This window comes from Lutra lutra, chromosome 8, assembly GCF_902655055.1.
Source record: "Lutra lutra chromosome 8, mLutLut1.2, whole genome shotgun sequence".
Classification (NCBI taxonomy): Eukaryota; Metazoa; Chordata; class Mammalia; order Carnivora; family Mustelidae; genus Lutra; species Lutra lutra.
The window spans coordinates 102,789,025-102,812,822 of NC_062285.1; the positions used below are offsets into that span (position 1 = coordinate 102,789,025).

Below are 23,798 nucleotides of genomic sequence, written 5' to 3' on the forward strand. Positions count from 1 at the left end.
TTAAGCAGGAAGCTCAAAAAAGTTCATAACATTGTGTTTAGTAAATTAGGCCAATCGCAAGGGCTGAAGGATCAGAAAAATGAGTTTGATTAAGGCTAACCAATATCCCCATAAGAAAAAATTACCTTATGTTTTATATCTGAATTGCTTTAGAGCATTATTTTCCTTCTCTTCAGTACCGGACAGCCATTCTCAAAATGATCATGCCCCAGGAATGTATTTCAAAATATTTAGTATTAATATCATTGAAAAGATAGAACTATGGCAGTTTTACTATGGCAAATGTTGAGTCTCCATAGACTCTGCCAAGAGCCACAGCAATATACTGAAATTACAAGAATACTAAAAATTGTGACAATATGACTCTACAGTTCTGAAATTTGAAGCTAGTAGTATGTATTTTTAGATCACTTAAAAATACCTTTTCTATCCGTATAGAATTTAGGTAACTTCACTTGGATCATGATCTTTAAGTATTTGAAGTGTGGTTTATAAATTTAATGTCTTTTTAAAAAAATTTTATTTATTTGGTAGATCACAAGTAGGCAAAAAGGCAGGCAGAGAGGGGTGGGGGGGAAGCAGGCTCCTTGCTGAGCAGAGAGCCTGATGTGGGGCTCAATCCCAGGTCCCTGAGATCATGACCTGAAGGCAGAGGCTTAACCCACTGAGCCACCAGGTGCCCTGTAAATTTAATGTCTTTCAAATGAATAATGAACCCTTGCACTTCACATTAACTTTTGCATAAACTTTTATTAGACTTAGCAGAAGAAATCTGGAAGAATTTCAACAGAAAGGTAATGGTAAGAGAGAGATTTGAGATGATTTATATTGTTTGAGCCTTATATTTTTAATGTTTTGCAGGTTCAGGTACATGAATTATTTGATACCAAGATAGGATAAGCTCCTATATAGCTTTCTTTTTATTTATTTATTTGAGAAAGAGGGAGAGCACTTATGAGCAGGGGGAGGGACGGGGGAGAGGGAGAAGCAGACTCCCTGCTGAGCAGGGAGCCTAATGTGGGACACAGGTTCAGGTACATAAATTATTTGATACCAAGATAGGATAAGCTCCTATATAGCTTTCTATTTATTTATTTATTTGTTTGTTTGTTTATTTAAGAAAGAAGGAGAGCACTTATGAGCGGGGGGAGGGACGGGGGAGAGGGAGAAGCAGACTCCCTGCTGAGCAGGGAGCCTAATGTGGGACTCAATCCCAGGACCCTGGGATATGACCTGAGACGAAGGCAGATGCTTAACTGACTGAGCCTCCCAGGTGCTCCTCGAATGTAACTTTCTTAGTTAGTATGGTTCACATGAATACTTCCAGAGTTACAGTGTCATATTATTAATGTGCATGTGGAACTTTTCTTTTCTGAGAGAGAGCATGAGCAAGCATGGTTGGGGGGGGAGGTGAGCAGAGGAAGGGGGAGAGAGAGAGACTCTCAAGTGGACTCCTTATTGAGCGTGGAGCTGTACTTGGGTTTCGATCCCATGAACCTGAGATCATGACCTGAACCAAAACCAAGAGGCAGACACTTAACCAACTGAGCCATCCAAGCGCCCCCCAAAAGAAGTTATTTTAAATGTGATTCCCTTATAGCTTCTGGAGTGAAATCATCATCATTGTCATCATCATTTTATTTTTTTAATTGAGGTATAGTTGGCATACAACATTATGCTAGTTTTAGGTATACAACATAATGATTTGAACATGTGGGATGACCACCACAGCAGATCCAGTCAGCATTGTTACCCTTACATAGTCACAAAATGTCCTTTTCCTAGTGATAGGAACCCTTAAGATTTACTCTCTTAGGAACTTTCCAATATATAATAGAGTAGTAACTATAGTCACTGTGCTATAAATACATTCCAGGACTTGACTTATTTTAAAACTAGAAGTTTGTGTGTTTCAATTGCCTTCGCCCACCCCTGAACCCCGCTTCTGGCAACCATGAGTCCGTTCTGTGTATTAGTGAGCTTAGTTTTGTTTTGTTTGTTTTGTTTTTTAGATTCCACATAAAAGTGAGATCATATGGTATTTATCTTCCTCTAACTTGTTTGGAATGACATTATTTTTAAAGGAAATAAAGTCTAACGAGTTGCTTCAGTTGCTCAGGGAACATTTAATACTTTCAGAGTAAAAATAATCTTTCTATCCACACTATTGGAAAAGTAGATTTTTGTTTTAAAATGTACTTTTTGTGGAAGTTAACAGATGAAATAAGTATCAGCTGTTTTTTCTGGTGGACTCTGGCATTCCTGTTATGCTGCAGTCTAGTCACCACCTTTAGTGGTGGTGAGTCAAGGTGTATAAAATAGCTGAAGTCCGTATTCTTTCAGAATTTACATCGTATTAAGGAGCAATTAATTGTAATTGTAATTGAAACACATGTGCATGCATACACGCAAATGTGCAGTGATGAGGGCTGTGAGTGACTTGTGAATACCTCTGAGGAGATGACATTTGCTTTGAGATTTGTCTGATGAAGAAGGGATCAGTTATACAAAGATAAGTGGGAAAAAAGTTTCTATGTAGAGGAGCCTATAAATGCAAGTCCCAAGGCCAAGAGTAAGCTTGCTGTTAGAGGTACAGAAAATGACAGCCTGGGCTGAGTGCAGGGAGCAGAGGAGTGAAGACATTCAGGTAGGTGCCAGATCACGCAAGGCCATGATAAGGAACTTTAATTATGTTCTCAGTCATGAAAAGGAGTTGGAAGGATTTGTGAAGGATGGCTTTATAATCTTTGTGTTTTAAGTATTTTTAAAAGACTACTTTGGTTGCTGATGGAGAATGCATTAAAGAATTAAGAAAATGGAGGGGATGACTGAAGATCAGTTCAGCCATTTTAATAAATCAGGCAGCTGATGTTAGTTTGGCCTGCAATTTTAATAGATTTGTGGATTTGGAAATGATAGTTTAGAGTAGATTAGATATGAAGACGAAAGGCAATCTTGATGACTAAATAAATGTCTTGTGATAAATATTGAGATTGTGAAGACTGAAGGAAGACTTTCTTGGGGCAAGGGTGATAGGAATTGGCTCTATTTTAGTCATATGTAATATGAAGTGCTGTGCCTTTTAGCTATGTGGAATGGCAGGCTAATTAAATAAGCAAATTGCTGTGAATTTCAAAAGGGAAAAATTCATTAATTAAAAACAACCTAGATTCTTTGTCCAGGAATTTGACAAATAAAACTGATGTATACCTGTATATTTTTCCATTTTTCATTTTAAGTGTTAAGAGAGAGAGTCTAATTGATAATCATGAATTATAACCAAAAAGCTGTAGTCTGCAAATCTGGATATGGCTGTAATAGGAATAAAAGTTGAATTCTTTAAAGAATATGAAAAATTATACTTTGTATTATAGTGATACAACTATAGTTATAATTAAACAACTATAGTTAGTTGATCCTATTTCTTCTAAAGTAGCTATTTGCTAAATAAGACTGATTTAAGTTTCTTAGAAATCTGTCTTTATATTAGATATTTACCCTTGTAAATTAGTTATTTGATTAAGGAATTCCATTCTTCTAATATTTAAATAAATGTTTTTTTTTTTTTTTTCCAAAATAAGGTTACTTTAAAATGCTACTTTGATTCTTAGAAGGCACAGGAATGACCGTATACTTTAGATTAGAAATTCTTAATTTGGGACCTACTAGAGAATTTTGGTTAGAGGGTGGGCCCATAAATTGTTACAAAAAATTACTTTTATCAGTACTTTTTGGGGAGAAGGCCAATGGCTTTCATCAACTGTGACTCAGAAGAATTTAAGAACCATGGCCCCAGATAACAGTTACGTGGAATAAATCCAAATTTTGTGAAGGGATAACAGTAAGGGAAGGAAAAGTGACTTGGGATACTAAGAATATATATATTTTTTAATGAACTATGCAGTAACTCCTCTTTATAGTAGCATCTCATTTGTTAATTTTTAAAAAATAATGTATCCCCCCTCCACAAGTTTTGGTTATATGGATGAATTTAGATGAATTTTGGGAGAACAGCTAATCTCTGGAGGCTGCCCAAGCATTTCCAGTTTTTTCTTTCTAAAAATTATCAAACAACATAATTTTTACTTTGTGCAGGCTGTAAAAGCTTTGTTAATAGATTAAAAGACTCTTATATGGTTTCTTGAAATGAGGTAAGAAACTTTTTTTCTAAAAATGGTTTTCTTTACCTCTTAAGTACCTGACCTAGATGGTCTCCAAGAAAGAATTTTCTTTAGTTTTAATAATGAAATCCACTCTCAGGGAAAAAGTTATTTTCCACCCTACACCTTCCATTATGTTTATTTCACCAAAACCTTTGAAAAATTTCTTTTATTACCAGTTATATAGTCTATAAATACTCCATGATTCTTGTTGTTATTCCTCTTGTTATTATCATTTACTATTTTGGCTGATACATGGAGTAATCAAATATAGACTTACTTCAGAACCTGAACTTTAGTATCATTCTTTACATTAATCGCTTGTTTATTTTACCAGCCGAATAAAAGAACTACACAAAAGCAGTCAGAAGACTAGAGGAGTAGTAGTTGGAAGATTTCTTAAAGCTCCCTCCATCTTTTTATCTAGGCAATCCTTAGGTGTCACATGGCCCTCTAGTGGAAGGGATGCTCAGCTGGACCGAGGCAACAGCAGGATATTCTCTGGGAATTGTTACCCAAGGGATTGCTTTTATTCAGGTAATCTTTATAGTTTGGATTAATTAGCTGGTTCTTACAACTTAGGTGATAGAAGTTTTGAGTAGGCAAGGAGATATTTTACCATAAATATCCCTATTTGTGGAAGACTCATCTAGATTAGCCCATTCCTTATTAAATACTGTTGACCTTTTACTAAAGGATTGGTTGGGCTTTTTGTCATTATTGGTGTGTTGTTATAGTTGTTGCTGTTGGTGGCCGTGCTTATTTTGTTGTTTGCTTTTTGTTTTTTAGTGTTTTTCTTTTAAATAAAGTGTACTTTATACTTGATAATCATCCCTCATAAGTAAGGCACTGCAAGGCTTATTTTTTTTTGTTTTTATCCAGTTTTTCAAAATAAAATTTCAGTATTTTCCTTTTTTATTAACTAATTTTGAATATTCATCCATACATTCTCAAAATTTTGGCACACAAAATTTTTCATTTTGCTTTTCTATTTAAAGAAGTAGATAAATAGTGAAGAATATCAAATAGAATAGAAATGTAGCTGTCTGACAATAGACAATGAGAATGACAATGAGATAAGATTTTAAATTAATAAAGTCAAAAAGAAGCATGAATCTAGAATTGGGGGTGCTTATGTCTTATTTCTATCTATAAAGCACTTAGTTCTATTCACTTATATACTCTTTGGCATTCTTCTTGAGATTAAAGGGAGCTTTAGGTCCGTAACTTGAGTTTCATTATTTTTTGTTACTGTTATTCTCTTTGGAAATTCCTGGATGGGTGAATGAATTTAAGATGATCAGAATGCCAGTACAACAGTAGTAGAAATAGAAGTTGACTTTTCTTTTTCTTCCCTGTTGTCTTCAGACCTTTGTCATTACTGAAATTAAACCGAGAGGTTTCTGGCAATTTGGTATGATAGTTGGATGTTTTGTAGTAGTAAGTGTTACTAATAAAACCCTTAAAGAATACGAAATAACTAATAAACTGAATGATAGCCTCTGATCCAGCAGGTGGTAAAATACCTACTTTTTGATTTACTTTAATATAAGTGAAAATGCAACCAAAAATAGAATCTATAGAATAAGACGAGTAAATACATTTACTGATTGTACCTTGAATGGGAAAGCATAATAATAAGTAATGATTTAAAATCTTTTAGTATTTGACTTTGCCCAATGTTAAAACAATGTTAATGAACTAATTGTTCAATTTATTTTTATGGGAGTACTTTAAAAATAACTAAAATATTTTACTTTTTACTTTTAATGTGAATTTTTTCTGCTAATCAGGGTGAATCAGCACTTGATTTGGCAAAGCAGAGAAAAAACGTGTGGATGATCAACCATTTGCAAGAGGCGAGACAAGCAAAAGGATATGACAATCCATCCTTCCTTAGAAAGCTGAAAGCTGATAAGGTAAATTCATGTTTGAAGATTTGCAGCGTATAATCTTTTTAAGTAAAATTCATAGGCATACTTTCTTAGCTGAGCAGTTTTAGCTTTTAATTTTGCCATTGGCCAGTGTAATTTTTAAAATACTAAATTACTCAGGACAAAGTCAGATAGCAAAGTTTTTCAGGGCTCTACCTACTTGGTAATTTGATAATTAAGAAGAATGGTTATATGTAAAATTGTTTAAATCTCCATAAGCTAACATAAATTTTAGTTCATTGATTCAACTGTCCTTTGTTAAGCAATGGAGAGATAGTAAGTCCTTCTTGTTTAAATGCATTTATTAATTGGTAATAAACTATGAAAAATTATAGTCCAAATACATATCTTTTTAAACTGGTCACAACTCTAATTGATTCAAGCTGCCCATTCTTTTGTGATATGTTGTAACGTTTTTAGAATGAGAGAAACTTATATTCTTCAGTTCTCTGTGGAAAGCCTCTTTTAGATCTTCCATATACCTTCAAGGTTAAACTGTATGACTGTTGGTTCAATTGGCTAATTATAATAATATAATTTCAAAAATAAGAATATTTCCCCCAAAGAGGGGCCTATATTCCTTAAAAATTTCTTTCCTTTTAAAAATGTAAAAATCAGGGGCGCCTGGGTGGCTCAGTGGGTTAAGCCGCTGCCTTCGGCTCAGGTCATGATCTCAGGGTCCTGGGATCGAGCCCCGCATCAGGCTCTCTGCTCAGCAGGGAGCCTGTTTCCCTCCCTCTCTCTCTCTCTCTGCCTGCCTCTCTGTCTACTTGTGATCTCTCTCTGTCAAATAAACAAATAAAATCTTTAAAAAAAAAAAAAAAAAAAAAAAAAAGAAAAAAAATGTAAAAATCAGCTGACAGTTTCTTTAAAATACCAAATTAATTGACAAGATATTTGGCTAATTTGTCAGTAATCACAAGTTGAAGACATTAAGGCTTCAGTACCTTTTTATTTAGTCTGTTCTAGTGGTAATACTGTTTATTTAAAGTTAATGATCTGTGTGTTATCAGGACAAAATGACAAGATTTGGACAAAGGAAAACGTGAAAACATGTCTCATTTATTTATAGTTCAGACTTCCTTAGTGCATTAAAACCATTGGTCATTACTTTAGCATGAGAAAAGTCAGATTTATAGTGTATAAACTTGCCTTTCAAGATGCCTGGGTAGCTCTGTTAGTTAAGCGTCTGCCTTTTGCTCAGGTCATGATCCCAGGGTCCTCTGCTCAGCAGGGAGACTGCTTCTTCCTCTCCCTCTCCCCATTTGTGCTCTCTCTATCCTGCTTTCTTTTTGTCAAATAAATAAAATCTAAAAAAATACTTGCCTATTTTCAAACCCATAGTTGAGAATAATGAGCAGTTTTTGCATGTCGTGTTAACTCTTTCAATTTTACTATTAGATATAACACAGAAAATGGTTTATTTTTCAATTTTCATTAATTTTGCTCTATTCTCTAGGATTTAAAGCAGTTTTTCTCAACACAGTGAATAAATCCTGATATCTCATTGTAACTAAGCTTATAACAAAAGTGTCTTGTATTGCTTTGGAAAATCCCATAATATTTATGCCTTCATTTTGTTTAGTGTAAATATTCTAAAGGATTTTTTAAAAATACATTGTCAGATAAAAATGACTTTGTAAATTCTAGATGTTTAATAATATGTGGTTACTTATTATAGCAATAAGAACTGTCATGTTTATGTGTTTGGATATGATTTCTTTTTAAAAAGAGAGCTTCAGGGATGCCTGGGTTGTACAGTCAGTTGAACATCCAACTCTTGGTTTCAGCTTGGATCATGATCACAGGCTGTGTGGGACTCTGCGCTAAGTATGGAGTCTGCTTGGGAGTCTCTTTCCCTCTGCCCCCCAACTCGTCCTTTCGCTCTCTAAAATAAATCTTTTTTTTTTTTTTTAAGATTTTATTTATTTACTTGACAGACAGAGATCACAAGTAGGCAGAGAGGCAGGCAGAGAGGGAGAGGAGGAAGCAGGCTCCCCGCGGAGCAGAGAGCCTGATGCAGGGCTTGATCCCAGGACCCTGGTATCATGACCTGAGCCGAAGGCGCCACCCAGGCGCCCCTAAAATAAATCTTTAAAAAAATAAAAAATTAAGAGAGAACTTCATTAAAGATTTTAGCACAATTTCATTAACATGTGTTTATTATTGTGATCAGTTCAGAAGCCAAGTGTTCCTATTTTTGTTTTGGTGGTGTTTTTTACATTAGTATTTTAAAATATATTACATTTTTAGAAAAGATTATTAAATAAAAACATACAGTGGTTGCATGCTTTGTGTAATTAAGTATTTGTATTTATATAGACTGTTTCCTTTTCATCTCATTAGAAATACTTAAATCATAAACATGACTTGATTTGCTAATCCGTAAAGTATGTTCTGTATTTAAAACCAAACAAGGGGCGCCTGGGTGGCTCAGTGGGTTAAAGCCTCTGCTTTCGGCTCAGGTCATGATCCCAGGGTCCTGGGATTGAGCCCCATGTCAGGCTTTCTGCTCAGCAGGGAGCCTGCTTCCCCCCCCACCCCCCGCCTCTCTCTGCCTGCCTCTCTGCCTACTTGTGATCTCTCTCTGTCAAATAAATAAATAAAATCTTTAAAAAAATAAAAAATAAAAAATAAAACCAAACAAGAAATAGTTACACCTAGGATTCAGTAGCATTTTACTAAAAATAAGTCATCCCAATGGGGGAAAAATATTTTTGGACAGTGCTAGTAGATAGATGTGGAGAGAAACTTAATTTTAGAAAACTATTTTAAAAGCTCTTGGATTTTTAAGGTTAGAAAATTTTAGACACAGGGTAGGGCCAGAGGTAGAGAGAGCGAGTGCCTCCTAAATAAATGCTTAATAATAAGTTAGAAGGAAATCTCTAAATTGTATTTTTCAACACTTAAAAACCCCCAATCCCTTTGGTTAACAGTGGAAATCTCACATATTGTCTACTTTAATATTGTTTATTGATTATATGAAAATAAGCCTGGGAAGATGGAGAAGCTGTACTTACCCTACTCTTCCATACTAAGCACAACTAAAAAACCTGGACATACATACACAAGAAATGTAGGGAAACTCTGGGAGATGAAAAGAAAAAGCCTGAATGGATAGGGAGCTCAGGACCTGAAAAATGTGTTTTCTTTTTTGCCTCATATATCCCAAATACAGAGCTGACAAAGCCAACAACCTAGAATCACAAATGGATACAGACCAAAAGGGCTCCAACAAAATCCTGCTCTCTGGCTAAAGAACCTTCACAAAGGAGTCAGCTTAGCAAGATAGAGACTTAAGAAAGTAACTTTCTACCACAGCCAAATATTGCAGAAGAAACTCTGGCCCCACAGTTTTTCATACCAGAAATCATACAGTTAATCATACCAGCAAAGGCCTAAACTTCTAACCCTTAACAGGCTGTAATGAGGTGCCCCAACTTCTTTCCTGGGGTTGTTAACAGAGCAGGTTTAAATAAGGAGTTGGAAGTTTTTAATCCCATTGGCTGTTAATGAGGTCCCATCCCCTGCTCTATCAGGAAGACCACATAGGACACAATAATGAGGCACTCCTAACCTTCCCAGGCAGGGAGGTATTAGTAGAGGTATAACGGGGAGCTGGAAGTTCCGCCCTTGCCCAGCAGTAATGAGGAATCCCGTCCTCAGGCAGTAAAGTCAGTAAAGTTGATATCTGAACTTCCACCCCACCTGGCAGTAATGAGTGGGTGCTTCACTCCCCTTATTCTGCCAAGCTACATCAGAGGAATCCATCTAAAAGAAGAGGTTTAAATAAGATCCAGTGTTTCATTATATCCCAAATGTCCAGTTATCAAATGAAGATCACTCATCATACCAGGGACCAAGAAAAAGTGAAATTGATGAAAAGAGAATTGAATAGATGCCAACAAAATGATGACAGATACTAGAATTATCTGACAAAAGATTTTAAAGAGCCATTACAAAAAGGCTTCAATGAATAATTATGAACATGCTTAAAAGAAATGAAAAGTAATCTCAGCAATGAAGTAGAAATATAGAAATAGAATATATAGAAGAACCAGATGGAAATTTTTTTTTTTTAAAGATTTTGTTTATTTTTTTTGACAGAGAGATCACAAGTAGGCAGAGAGACAAGCAGAGAGAGAGGGGGGGAGCAGGTTCCCTGCTGAGCAGAGAGCCTGACGTGGGGCTCGATCCCAGGACCCTGAGATCATGACCTGAGCCGAAGGCAGCAGCTTAACCCACTGAGCCACCCAGGCGCCCCCCCAGATGGAAATTTTAACACTGAAAATTACAGTAAACAATATTTAACAAACTGAGTTAATGGGCTCAACAGCAGAATAGAGGACACAGAGGAAAGAATCAGTCACCCTGAAGATAGAAAAATAAAAATTAGACATTCTGAAGAACAAAAGGAAATAAATTGGAAAAAAAAAATGAACAGAGCCTAAGGGACCTATGGTTATAACAGATTATCTAACATTGATATGATTAGGGTCCCAGAAAAAGAAGGAGGGTGGAACTAAGAAAGTACCCAAAAGATAGGCCCACAAAATCCCCAAGTTTGACAAAAGACCAACCTACAGATTAGGAAGTGGAATATACCCTAAACAGAATAAACTCAAAGAAATCCTGCCTCCACACATCATAGTCAAACTTCTGGAAACCAAAACCAAACAATAAAATTCTTTAAGTCTCCTTACTAATAGGAGTGAAACAGTTCAAATGACAGTGGATTTCTTACCAGAAGCCATAGAAGCCAGAAGAAACTGGCACATTTTCCAAGTGCTGAATGGAAAGAACTGTCAACCCAGTATAAAAATATTTTTCAAGAATAAAGGAGAGGGACGCTTGGGTGGCTCAGTGGGTTAAACCTCGGCCTTCCGCTCAGGTCATGATCCCAGGGTCCTGGGATAGAGCCCTGCATCAGGCTCTCTGCTCAACAGGGAGCCTGCCTCCACGTCTCCCTACCCCACCCCTCGCCCTACCCCACCTACCTCTGATCTCTGTCAAATGAAAAAAAAAGAAAAAAGGAATAAAGGAGAAATCCATATATTCTCAGATAAAGGAAAATTAAGAGAATTTGTTGCCAGCAGACCTGCCCTAAAAGAATGTTTAAGAAATGTTCTCTAAACAGAAAGGAAATGATAAAAGGAAAAATCTTGATAAGATCATAGTAAACAAAATTATGCATAAATGTGGTAGACTTCTCATCTTATTCCTTCCAAATTATGCTTGGCAGTTGGGGCAAAATTATAATATTGTTTGATGTGTTTCTAAATGTAGGTATATATGTGAGGCAATTTGTAAAATTAGCAGGGGAGGGTGGAGGGACATAAAGGCAGGTAAGATTTCCACACTTCTTTTGAACTTGTAAAATGATGACACCAGTGTGATAAGTTATGTTTATATAATAGAGTAACCACTAAAAAAAGCTATACAGAAGGATAAACTGGAAAATATTATAAATTCTGAAAAGAATTCTGAAAAGCTTTCCAGTTACCTACAAGAAGGCAGGAAAAAGAGAAACAAAAACATAAGAAAACAAAAAGTAAAATTATAGACTTAAACCCCAACATGTCAATAATCACATTAAATTAAAATATTCTCTTTTTTTAAAAGATTTTATTTATTTGACAGAGAGAGATACAGCAAGAGAGGGAACACAGGCAGGGCAAGTGGGAGAGGGAGAAGCAGGCTCCCCGCTGAGCAGGGGTTCGATCCCAGGACCCCGAGATCATGACCTGAGCCGAAGGCAGACGCTTAATCGACTGAGCCACCAGGTCCCCCTAAATTAAAATATTCTAACGTACCGAGTAAAATACAGTTATTGGCTCTGTGTATTGTAATGCATGATCCAACTATATACTGTCTATAAGAAACTCCCTTCATGTGTAAGAATATTGGCAAATTGCTTACATAGGCAAGTAACAGAATGGAAACAGTCTGTGTTACCCTGATACCAAAACCATACAAAGACAGTTCAAAACAAAGAACCATAAACAAACATCCTCATGAATATACAGCTGACCCTTGAACAACACAGGTTTCAACTGTGTGGTCCACTTATGCAGTTTTTTTTTTTTTTTTGTAAATACAATATTGTAACATATTTTCTCTTCCTCATGATTTTATTAATAACATTTCCTTTTCTCTAGTTTTGCTGTAAGACTACAGTATATAATATAAATATGTTATATATTTATATATTATAAATATATTATAATATAAAATATGTTTAGTCAACTGTTTATGTTATTGATAAGGCTTCTAGTCAAAATAGTAGGCTATAAGTAGTTAAGTTTTGGGGGAGTCAAAAGTTAAATGCAGGTTTTGGATTACATGGGGGTTGGTACTCCAACCCCTGTGTTATTCAAGGGTCAATTGTACACTTAAAAATCTTTAACAAAATGTTAACAAATAGAAATAATCATTACATAAAAGGAATTACTCACTGTGACCAAACTCGGCTTATGAGAGGAATGTAAGGCTCATTTAATATTCAGAATTATTCAGTGAAATCTACCTTATTAACAAAGAAGAAAAATATCATGATTATATCCATGCATAAAAAGCATTTGATAAAGATCAGTGTTCGTTTATGATAAAACTCTCAGAAAAATAGGAATAGAGAATTTCATGAACTTGATAAAGAGCATTTCTAAAACCTTCAACTAACAATGGTGAAAGACTGAGTGATTTCTCCTTAAGGTCAAGAATAAGGCAAAGATCTCCCTTTTACTGTTCCTGTTCAACTTAGTGGGGGAAGTTCTAGCTATTGAAATAAAGCAAGAAAAGGAAATTAAAAGGTATATAGTTCAGAAAGGAAAAAATAATAAAATTGTCCCTCTTGGTGGTAACATAATTGTCTCTATCCCAAGGAATCTGTAAAATAAACTCCTGGAACTAATAAATGAGTTTAGCAAGTCACAGGACATTTTATTTTATTTCATATACTTGCAATAAACACGTGGACTCCAAAATTACTACAATATTACTTACAGTTGCTCAAAAAAACTGGAATACTTAGGTGTAAATCTAACCAGACATGTAAAATTACTTGTATACTGAAATGTTTTTAATGTCAATGAAAGAAATAAACGATGATCTAAATAAATGGAGAGACATGCTATGTTCATGAAGTGGTAGACTCAGCACAGTAACTATGTCAGTTGTGCCCAAAATGTTACACAAACTTAATGTAATTAAATAAAAATTCCAGTAAGATTTATCTTTATAGCCAAGATTAATCTAAAATTTATATGGAAAGGCAATAGATCAAGAATAGCTAAAACAGTTTTGAAAAAAAAATTATTATGTGGAATTTTAAGATACGCCCTGTAGCTACAGTAATCAAGACTGTGTGGTATTGTTGGAGGAGCAAATTCCTAGATCACTGCAACAGAATAGAGAGCCCAGCAACAGAACCACAGAGATAAATGCCTACTGACTTACAGAAGTGCAAAAGTAATTCAGTGGAGGAGAAACAGCCTTTTCAACAAATGGTGTTGGAACATTTGGACATGCATAAGCAAAATAATAATAAATAAACCTTTACTCAAACCTCACACTGTATAAAAAAGTTAAATGTAAAACTGTAAAACTTTTAGGAAAAAAACAAAATCATCAGAATCTAGGACTATACCAAGAGACTTGACATGAAAAGTATCATCCATGAAGGTAAAAACTGATCAATTAGACTTCATCAGAATGAAAAACTTTTGTCCAGTGAAAGACTGTTAATTAGGATGAAAAGATAAACTACAGACTGGAAGAAAATATTCGCTAGCCATATATCCCAATAAAAGACTAGTTTCCAGAATGTATAAAGAATTTTTTGCAACTTAACAGTGAAGAAATCAAACAACCCAGTTAGAAAAATGAGTTAAAGACAAGACATATTTCACCAAAAAAGATATAAAAATGGCACATAAGCACATGAAAAGCTGTTCAATATCATTAGTCATTAAGGAAATGAAAATTACTATACAATTCTTTCAAACTTACTATATATTTAAAATTTCCCATAATAAAATTCAAGAAAAAATAGATTTATCATATCTGTAATATGATACCTTTTTTTTTTTAAACGTGTTTATGGTATCAGAAATACAAATGTTAAATAACATTTTAAAGAAAAAAACCAAAACTCCAGAAGCCCACACATAGATATTTATCCAAGTGAAATGAGTTTATGTTCACACAAAAACATATATGCAAATGTTTATAATGGCTGTATTCACAGTCTTCAAATTTGTAAACAACCCTAGTCCTTTAGCTGGAGATGAGTAAACTGTGATACGTCCCATGATAGAATAGTAGGCAGCATTAAAAAGGAACAAACTGGGGCACCTGGGTGGCTCAGTGGGTTAAAGCCTCTGCCTTCGGCTCAGGTCATGATCCCAGGGTCCTGGGATCGAGCCCCGCATCGGGCTCTCTGCTCAGCAGGGAGCCCGCTTCCTCCTCTCTCTCTCTCTGCCTGCCTCTCTGCCTACTTGTGATCTGTCGAATAAATAAATAAAATCTTTAAAAAAAAAAAAAAAGGAACAAACTGCTGATACATACATGAGTGAATGTCAGATGCATTGTCTAAGTGAAAGAAGCTAGACTTCAAAGACTGCATCAGTATGATTCCATTTGTAAGACATTGCTGCAAAGCAAAAAATAAAGGGGTGGAGATTAGTGTCTGTTAGAGGCTGGGACTGGGAGCAACAGGATATTTCAGGGCTTGTTAGAACTGTTCTGTGTCTTGATTTTCATGCTGACATACAGTGTATGTTAATCAAAAGTCGGAGAACTATGCCCAAAAGATGGTGACTTTTACTATATGTAAATTGTATCCTTATTTTTAATAATGAAAAAAAATGTGGCTATTGCTGAGGGAGAGCAAGCATCTTAACTAAAAACAAGGCAAATTACAGATAATTTTAGAAAATACTTCTCCAGTGACGTATCTTCCTTTTCTCCCACCAGTACCCACCCTTTACCATAATTCTGTCCTCCAAGTTATAAATCTTCTCTAATGTCTTGATATAAAATCCATGCATACTAGAGTTGAAAAAAAAAGATTGGAAGGGGGGCGCCTGGGTGTCTCAGTGGGTTAAAGCCTCTGCCTTCGGCTCAGGTCATGATCCCAGGGTCCTGGGATCGAGCCCCACATAGGGCTCTCTGCTCAGCAGGGAGCCTGCTTCTCACCCCCCATCTCACCGCCCTCCCCGCCTCTGCCTGCCTCTCTGCCTAACTGTGATCTCTCTCTGTCAAGTAAATAAATAAAATCTTTAAAAAAAAATGATCGGAAGGGTTAATTATTTTACTACAGCATAAATTAAACTCAAGTTATGTTTAATTATTTTTCAAGCTAAAATTAAGCACCATTCAGAAAATTATTTACAGTAGCTAAGTTGGGGGAAAGACATTACCATTTGTCTGAAAAGTATTTATTTCACTGAAAGCCAGCAGTATAAATGGGGCACTAAAGAAGTATAATATTTTAGCCTTCAGAAAGGTAAATAGAGAGGATAGTAATGTTTATACTCTGAGCTTTGTTAGATCATAGCTGGGAGATCTTACATTGTTCTGTCACTTAAGGTACCTCCAGAGACTTGGTAGCTGCCTGTGAGGGGCTGCAGTGTGGAGGAGGCAATACACTTGACTTTGTGTTGCTCTGAAGATATAACTTTGATGGATGTTATAAGGAAGTAGATATAGATAGGTCTTGTACTTAGAAATATACTTAGTAACAACTAGTCAGTACAAAAATGCAGTGGAAGTACCTCCAGAGTATTAAGCACTATGCTTTAATATGTGTTTACAAGCACATAATCTTCATTCTCTGAACTCTGGAACCCTGTGTATTATTTGATTTTATTTTCTATCTCATTTTAATGTTTTAGCGTACTGTTTGTATGTATCATTCAAAGTATCTTCTTCAGGTGAGGATTCTTAGGTTTCTTAACCTGAGAATGTAGCTCTTAAAAGGTCAAGTCATTCTGGTTCTCTCTCTAGTGATCAATGGCCGTGTTAGTGGGGTATCATCATCATGAACTATTTTCTAGTTTATTCACGTGTTGACAGGTGGTACTGCTGTCTTCTGTATCTTAATATCTACACCCACTCCTATAACTAAAATTCTCATTTTCCACAATTTTACTTAAGTACTTTTAAATTGTCTGTTTAATGCCTGTCTATAGAAGACTGAGGCTAGCACCTTGAATAGTAGCTGTGCGTAGGAGGTATATTTGAATTAATAAATTGCACTTTTGGCATGTTTACACAAAGATAACAATGGTTCACATTCAGATTACTTGAAACATGCAAACTTTCTAGTTTTTGTTTTTTGTTTTTCGTTTTTTTGTACAGGAATTTCGGCAGAAAGTAATGCTAGGAACTCCATTCCTAGTTATTTGGCTGGTTGGGTTTATAGCAGACCTAAATATTGATTCTTGGCTCATTAAAGGGCTAATGTATGGTGGCGTTTGGGCTACAGTACAATTTCTTTCAAAGTAAGTATGTTGTTTTTAACTATATTTTTAACTCTGCATGAGAGGATATAATTTGGACCCTGCTATGTAAAATTAACATTTTGTATATTTAGAACACTGCCTTTATGTAACATGTTTCATTTTAATTTAATGTTAAAGAATTTTGGCAGACATACCTGAAATTTCCTCAGGTTTTTTAATGTTGAAATTATTTTTTTTCTTTTATCTTTTTAAATTTAAATTCATTTCACCAACATATAGTACATCATTATTTTCAGATGTAGAGTTCAGTAATTCATCAGTTCCATGTAACACCCAGTGCTCATCACATCACATGCCCTCCTTAATGCCCATCACCCAGTTACCTCACCACCCCCCCAACTCCCCTCCTGCAACCCCAGGTCAATCAGAGAAAGACTGTATCATATGGTTTCACTTATATGTGGAATGTAAGAAACAGCATAGAGGATTATAGGGGAAGGGAGGGAAAACTGAATAGGCAGAAATCAAGAGAGGGAGATAAACCATGAGAGACCCTTAACTATAGAAAACAAATGGAAATGTTGAAATTCTATAAGTACTTTCATTGATCAAAGTTTAACATAGAATTTTTAAGGCTAAAATACAATTTTAAAACATTTCAGTAGAAGTAGACTTAAGCTCGTTCAACTTTACCTGTAATGTACATATTGTATATTTCTAGGTAATTATAAATTCTTGAGCTTACCTTTCCATAGGAATTATATTTTCTTTGGTCTTAAGCAATATGCAAGAAGGAGGTTTGATTTTTAGTACTAAGGTAGAGAGAATCTAAGCATATGCAGTAAGACTCAGCCTTTGTGTCTTTTCCTCCTTCATTTTTCTTTAGAACATTGTGATCTTTTCCTTTCTTCTGTCCTTAGATCTCATTCCTTTAAGTTGCCCATTCAGCAAACCTAGGCAGTTGTCTATGATCTAGAACTTTCTGTGTACCTCTGTTTCTTGAGTACTTTGTTTTCACCTGAATTTCAAAAAAAAGGAGTTCTGAAAATATACACAGAGATGAGAATGGCTGGTAATATACTAACGTGTTAACTGTCAGCAAGAGGCTTAATTCTAGTTTAGTGTTTCTAGGAGCTCCAAGGGATCCCATAAGTAGGAAGACTTCCTACTTAGCTTACATGGATAGTTGATCCTGCTTATGTTTAATATAATTCATTAATACACATTCCCCCCCCAGTCTAAATTCTGTACATAATGACCTTCAATTCCATTACATTGACCAGTTCATTCTATTTGAAAAGCTGTACTAAAAGCTTAACCAAGAGTGTATAGGTAAGGAAAAATAATGAAACATAAAAACTGGAGGACTACTTTGTACTCGTTGGTCAAAATTATTTGTCTTTGGTGAAGAATATGCCAAATGATAGTTACTAAATATTACTAAAGTGAATTATTAATTTAAGAGAATAAGAATAGACTGAAATTCTGAGGTTGAAAAGTACACAGAATTATAATTCTATTTCTTGGCAAATTAGGAGCTTCAGAATCTTGCTGACTGATTCAGCTGTGTACTTATTATTGATTACCATGAAAAATGCTCTTGGTATTTAAGCATCCTGGATTTCTGGGTTTTAATTAAACCAGAGGAAACCATTAAACTATGTGGAATGTGTATAATTTTCATTTAAATTATTACTCATTTTTACAAGAAAATAGCTCAAATTTTTTAAAAACTTGTATTTTGCAGATCCTTTTTTGATCATTCAATGCATAGTGCATTGCCCCTTGGAATATATTTGGCAACCAAATTCTGGATGTATGTAACATGGTTCTTCTGGTTTTGGAATGATATCCTTTGGTTATAAAGGTCGTATCTAAAGCAATTTTTGTTATTTAAATGAATGTGTTATAACAATTTAACATTAGGACTAAGCAACTAATGATTTGCTGCAGTAAAACAGTATTTCTAGGAAAATAATAAGTGTGAACCAAAGTAAATATTGTTTTCAAATGTTTCATATTTTAGAGATCACTTTTGAAAGCTGCTTTCAATGACTACATCAGTAATAATAGTAGCTATTATTTATTGAGTGTTTAAAGGGCATAAATACTTTGTATTTAATACACATTCTATATGTTAATTTTTTTTAAAGATTTTATTTGTTTATTTGACAGACAGAGATCACAAGTAGGCAGAGAGGCAGGCAGAGAGAGAGGGGGAAGCAGGCTCCCTACCGAGCAGAGAGCCGGATGTGGGGCTCCATCCCAGAACCCTGGGATCATGACCTGAGCCAAAGGCAAAGTCTTTAACTCACTGAGCCACTCAGGTGCCCCTATATGTTAATATTTTTATCTTCATATTTTATAGATGAGAAAATTTGGGCTTAAATAGGTTAAGCTGTTATCCTTGCCCAGATCTATAGCTAGACTCTGATAAGGCTGGGATAGAAACACACACTTTAAAAAAAAAAAAAAAAAAAAAAGGAAGGCAAAAAGGAAACACAGGCTAGTCTGTTTCAATCTTATTCAACAACACCTTTTGAAACCTTTTTTTTTTTACTAAACTGTGATTTTCATGTTTCAGTATCAAACTGTTTTCTCTAAATATTAAACTTTTTAAATTTTGTGGTTGGTAGCAGTAAATTTTCTCTTTTGCATCATGAAAGGCACGCAGTACTGTATCTTCAAATGTTTGCTGATTATTTCAATGTAGTATGCTTTAAAAAAGTAATAAGTTGAAATTGTAATCATGTGATGTGCATGTGTGTATATCGAAGAAATAAGACCAAGGTCAACTTTTGACATTTTTATGTAGAAAAAGCTCAATCGGTAAGACAGTCTGTTTTATTAAAATAAAGGCACATGTTTCACAAATGTCTGTTAATAAATCACTTTTCAAAACATTACCATAAAAAACATAAAATAGGTTTTTAAATGGAATGCCTTTTTTGTTGGCTTATGACTGTTCTGAATAACTTTAATTAATACCTAGTTTTACTTCACAGTCTTGCATTTTAGACCATTGTGTTCTTTTTATTGTCTTGTTTTGTTTTAAGTGAAAACAAAGTATTGAAAAATAAAAATGCTTATTTTGAGACTGAGGCATAGAATTTTGCCTGTCATTCTTACATTTTTATAGTGTTAAATGATTAGTTTCAGAAAGTATAGTGCTTAAAAAATATTTCCTTAGCATAAGTATCTTTTGAAATATTTCCATGTGGCAGTTTTCACAAGCTAATTCTGCCTTGTAGTAAGCTTTGACATAAAAATTGTTCTTCAAGGATTTATTAAACATTAGAATTGTCTCATTGGAACATTTAGGTAAAACGGGTGTGCTTACTTTTGTTACCTCGTCTATTTTAAATTTACAAAAAGCACTGACCTCTGAAATGACATTAGTATTCCAGACATATTTTCTCATTTTGTTTCCTAAATTGGACAGTAAATTTTATATCATGAGAAAAGTCAGATTCACATCTCAAAATAATTTTAGACTGTTGCTCTTCTCTTAATCTGTTGTGCATATAAGTAGAGAGAAAAGCAGAAAAATTAGTAAATTACAAATAATGAAAACTTTATGCCAGAGCATTTTATGTAGTCTGACTTTTTTCCTTTTTTTCTTCCTTATTTGGAGATAGAATAAAATAGCTATGCAAGTTTCTAGGGAGTTGAGAATGTAACAGGTAGATTTTGAAAGGAAGGTCAGCCCAATCAAGTCAATTTAACTTGCCTTATTTGAATAATTCTACCTTTAGAATAGATTGTCATAAAGTTCATTTTTTAGATGCACTAAACAAATTGCATGTATTTAATTTTTCAAATAAAAATTATAGTATGAGAATATCAGGTTTTTATACTTGTCTGTAAAGGAGGGATTATCATAGTACGGTCTCATAGACTTCTTGAGTTGAATGTAATAAAACTTAGGACATACCTGACATGTAAAAAATGTTAAGTAAGTGTGACTGGATCATTGTGTCCATAAGTTTTAAGTGACATTTATGATTTCTCTTATTTGAATGTTTGTATATGTGTGTGTTGCTCATGGAATGTGGAATGAAATCACAAATAACTTTAAATTCTGATTATTAAAAAAAAAAAGTTCATGCTTCTCTATGTTATAAAAGAACCAGATCTCCATGCCCTATGTGATTTTAGAGCTGTATTTTTTTTTTTTTTTCCTGTTTTTCAGTATTAAACTTTGAGGGCAGAGATAAGTGCTCAGGAAACCTATATAAGAAGGGAACAGAAAGAGCCCAGAATAATTTATAATGGAAGCACAAAGGATGTTAGGAAAGAGTCATAAGGTTCATGATACAAGATAATGATTAAGATAATGGAGTTAAAAATGGCAGCTTTTGTCAGCGAGTATCTATTTTGTTGACCTTCAGCCTCTTTGCTGTTGATTCTGCCACTTTCCTCATATGTAATTTAAACTGATTAGACCAGTTGTGAAAAATAGAGTTACAGTCAATTTTCATTATATGCACTAATTATGTTCTCTGAAGTTGCTGCAAACACTGAATCAGCAAATACTAAACCTGTTGCTCCTAGGGTAAAAATAAATGGCAAATCTCTGGTCACACATTTTTGTCAGCCATCAGTACATAACCTTCGTTTTATATGTGTTTCTGTATAAATATCAAGTTTAATATTTATCACTAATTGATTAACACTGAACTTTACAGCCAGCTGCATTATAATCCATGCCTGAACAAAGCGTATCTAACACACCTGTTATCTCTGTAAGGCACATCACAGCCCTCTTGTGTTTAGGAAAACATTAGATAACACGTCAGCACTAGAGTAGGAGGCCATTTTAAATAGCAAAATAGCCAACAAAAAGCGCTAATAGGGAAAAAGTGTGGCACAAAATCGACCGTGAAAAGATAACTTGTTTACAGTATGAGAGCTGGAACAAGTAGGCGGACTACTGCCTCGTTCAGCTCAACCGGCATTGTGTACATAGGGTGACTCGTATTTTTTGCCACTTTGCATATAACTGTGTATGACTGTAAAAGCACCATGAGTACTGATTTTGGAGTTACAAATAAATTTTAGCAAGTAGGCACGAGGATCAACTGTATAAATTTTATTTTAGTTTCCCATAATAGGATACCCAGCTTAAGTGTTTTGTAGTGTAATGAATTTTTTATTGATCTAAATTATTTGTCCTAACAAGTTCTTAGTCTTTTCTACTGTTCATTAAATTATTGTCATCTCCTATATACCTTACATTTATTCAGTGTTTTTTGGTTTTATAGTTGTTTCAGATCTATTGATTGACTTAGTTCCCAGAGCAATTTTGCCATTAGGAAAACAAACCACATTAATCCTAATCCTGTTTTCTAACTGATGGAAACATTGAGGTTCAGAGAAGTTGTTAGGTCTTGCCCAAATTCACATAGATAGGTAATTATCAAGATTCTTGCCCAGCTTTTTGACCTGATAACAGTGTATCTTCAGTTGTCTTATTTTATACTCTGAACATAATTTTAAGTTTTTAAACCTTCCTGAAAAGCAACATGTAGAAAGAGCTTTAAAAAGACAATCAGATTTATAAAGGAAAACTAATTGGGGCATATTTATAATAGATGATATTTAAAAGTAAATTTGAAGGTTAAAGTGATTTAGAATACTTGCCAGTAATTTAAATAAAAACTGAGAATATCATTATGCTAACGCTGGGTTGCTACTTCCTATGTCAGTTCTTAGATATTTTTAAAATTGAGAGATTTGGAAAAAATGAAAAAAATATATCATAGGCATTGAGTAAAATAGGCTTTATCAGAAATGCTAAATTTAATAAAATGTGATGGATGCAATTTATTTGGACTTAAGTTTAATCACTGAAAGGCTAACCTTACACAAAAGACTAAAAATGGCAGTGATCCGAAATCTAAGGTTGCAGTGGCAAATCAAGACTGCAAATATGAATCAGATCAATGTTATGCAAAGCAGAATTGTGCAGCTTTGTACTAAGAAATACTGCAAAGTAGCCCAGGCCTGTGTATCTCAAAAATTTAAAGGAATAGGTTGTCAAAGAGTATGTACATATGATATCATTAAAATTAAGATTTGATGGATGTAGAAGTGTAAGTTGTGTTGGGCAACTCTTCTTATAGTTTTAAGGATTTTTGCTAAGTTTCTTTAGGGGAAAAAAATCTTTAGGAGATTATCTTTAGGAGAAAGAATAATATACAAATATAAAAAGATTATTACTTAAAATGCCCCAGATTTATCAAACTAGCAGATTTAAGATTTTTATTTTTTTTTTTTATTTTTTAAAGATTTTATTTATTTATTTGACAGAGATCACAAAGTAGGCAGAGAGGCAGACAGAGAGAGAGGAGGAAGCAGGCTCCCCGCTGGGCAGAGAGCCCGATGCGGGGCTCAATCCCAGGATCCCAGGATCATGACCCGAGCTGAAGGCAGAGGCTTTAACCCACTGAGCCACCCAGGTGCCCCAGATTTAAGATTTTAAAGGATTGAACTTTTCAATTAATGTAAAATAAGGTAAAATTAGAAAGTTTAAAAAAACACACTTATTCATAAGTAAATCATCAGAGATAAGATCTAAAATTTATTTACAAGGCTGTTTGCTGTAGTACTGTTTATAATAGGGGGAAAAATGGAAACAACGTAAGTATCCATTCTGAATGGGGAATAGTTATCAATTAGCTTTGTGTAGTATGGGATAAAATAGCCTTTAAAATGCTTATCTAAGACTCGATGTGGGCTTATACTTAGGATGTAGTAAGTGAAAAAATATTGATGATAGGATATTAGAAATTTTATGTCTAAAAACAAATTAGTTTTCAGTCAGGTTTTAAGTTAAATTAAGCTTAAACTGAAGATGGAAGCTGGGATGATTACATATAAAAATGAACACATTGCTAAATTAACATTTTCACCATCTTCTCTTAGACATTTTCCTCTTAAGTGTTTTTTTCCTGCAGTTTACTGTTAGGACTTCTTCAGTTTTTTGTGTTTATCTTCTCTAGTTTTCTTGTAATATTCTCTAAGCTTCTTAGTATCTATCTTCAGGTATCCAGTCACTACTTTCTGTGAATTCTGGCAGTTATTGCTGTAAATATTCTGTATATCATTTGTGTGAGTGTGTGTGCATCCGCAGGTGTTTCTGAAGTCATTAAAGATATCCAATTTATTTTTTAATTCATGTGTATTTGACTACTGTGTATACTGAATGATGTGAGGGTGTGTGTGTGTCTGTCTTTTTG

General features: G+C 34.4%; 1 protein-coding gene across 1 annotated transcript in view; it reads left to right on the plus strand.

Annotated features, from left to right (window-relative positions):
• The window catches only part of ZDHHC17 (zinc finger DHHC-type palmitoyltransferase 17), an 88,517-nt gene that overhangs the window by 47,953 nt on the left and 16,766 nt on the right, over positions 1–23,798 (plus strand). Inside the window, exons 8-10 of the mRNA XM_047740492.1 lie at positions 5,954–6,079; positions 16,454–16,596; positions 18,305–18,405. Coding sequence (XP_047596448.1) covers positions 5,954–6,079; positions 16,454–16,596; positions 18,305–18,405 — 370 coding nt within the window. The remainder of the gene's footprint in view (positions 1–5,953; positions 6,080–16,453; positions 16,597–18,304; positions 18,406–23,798) is intronic.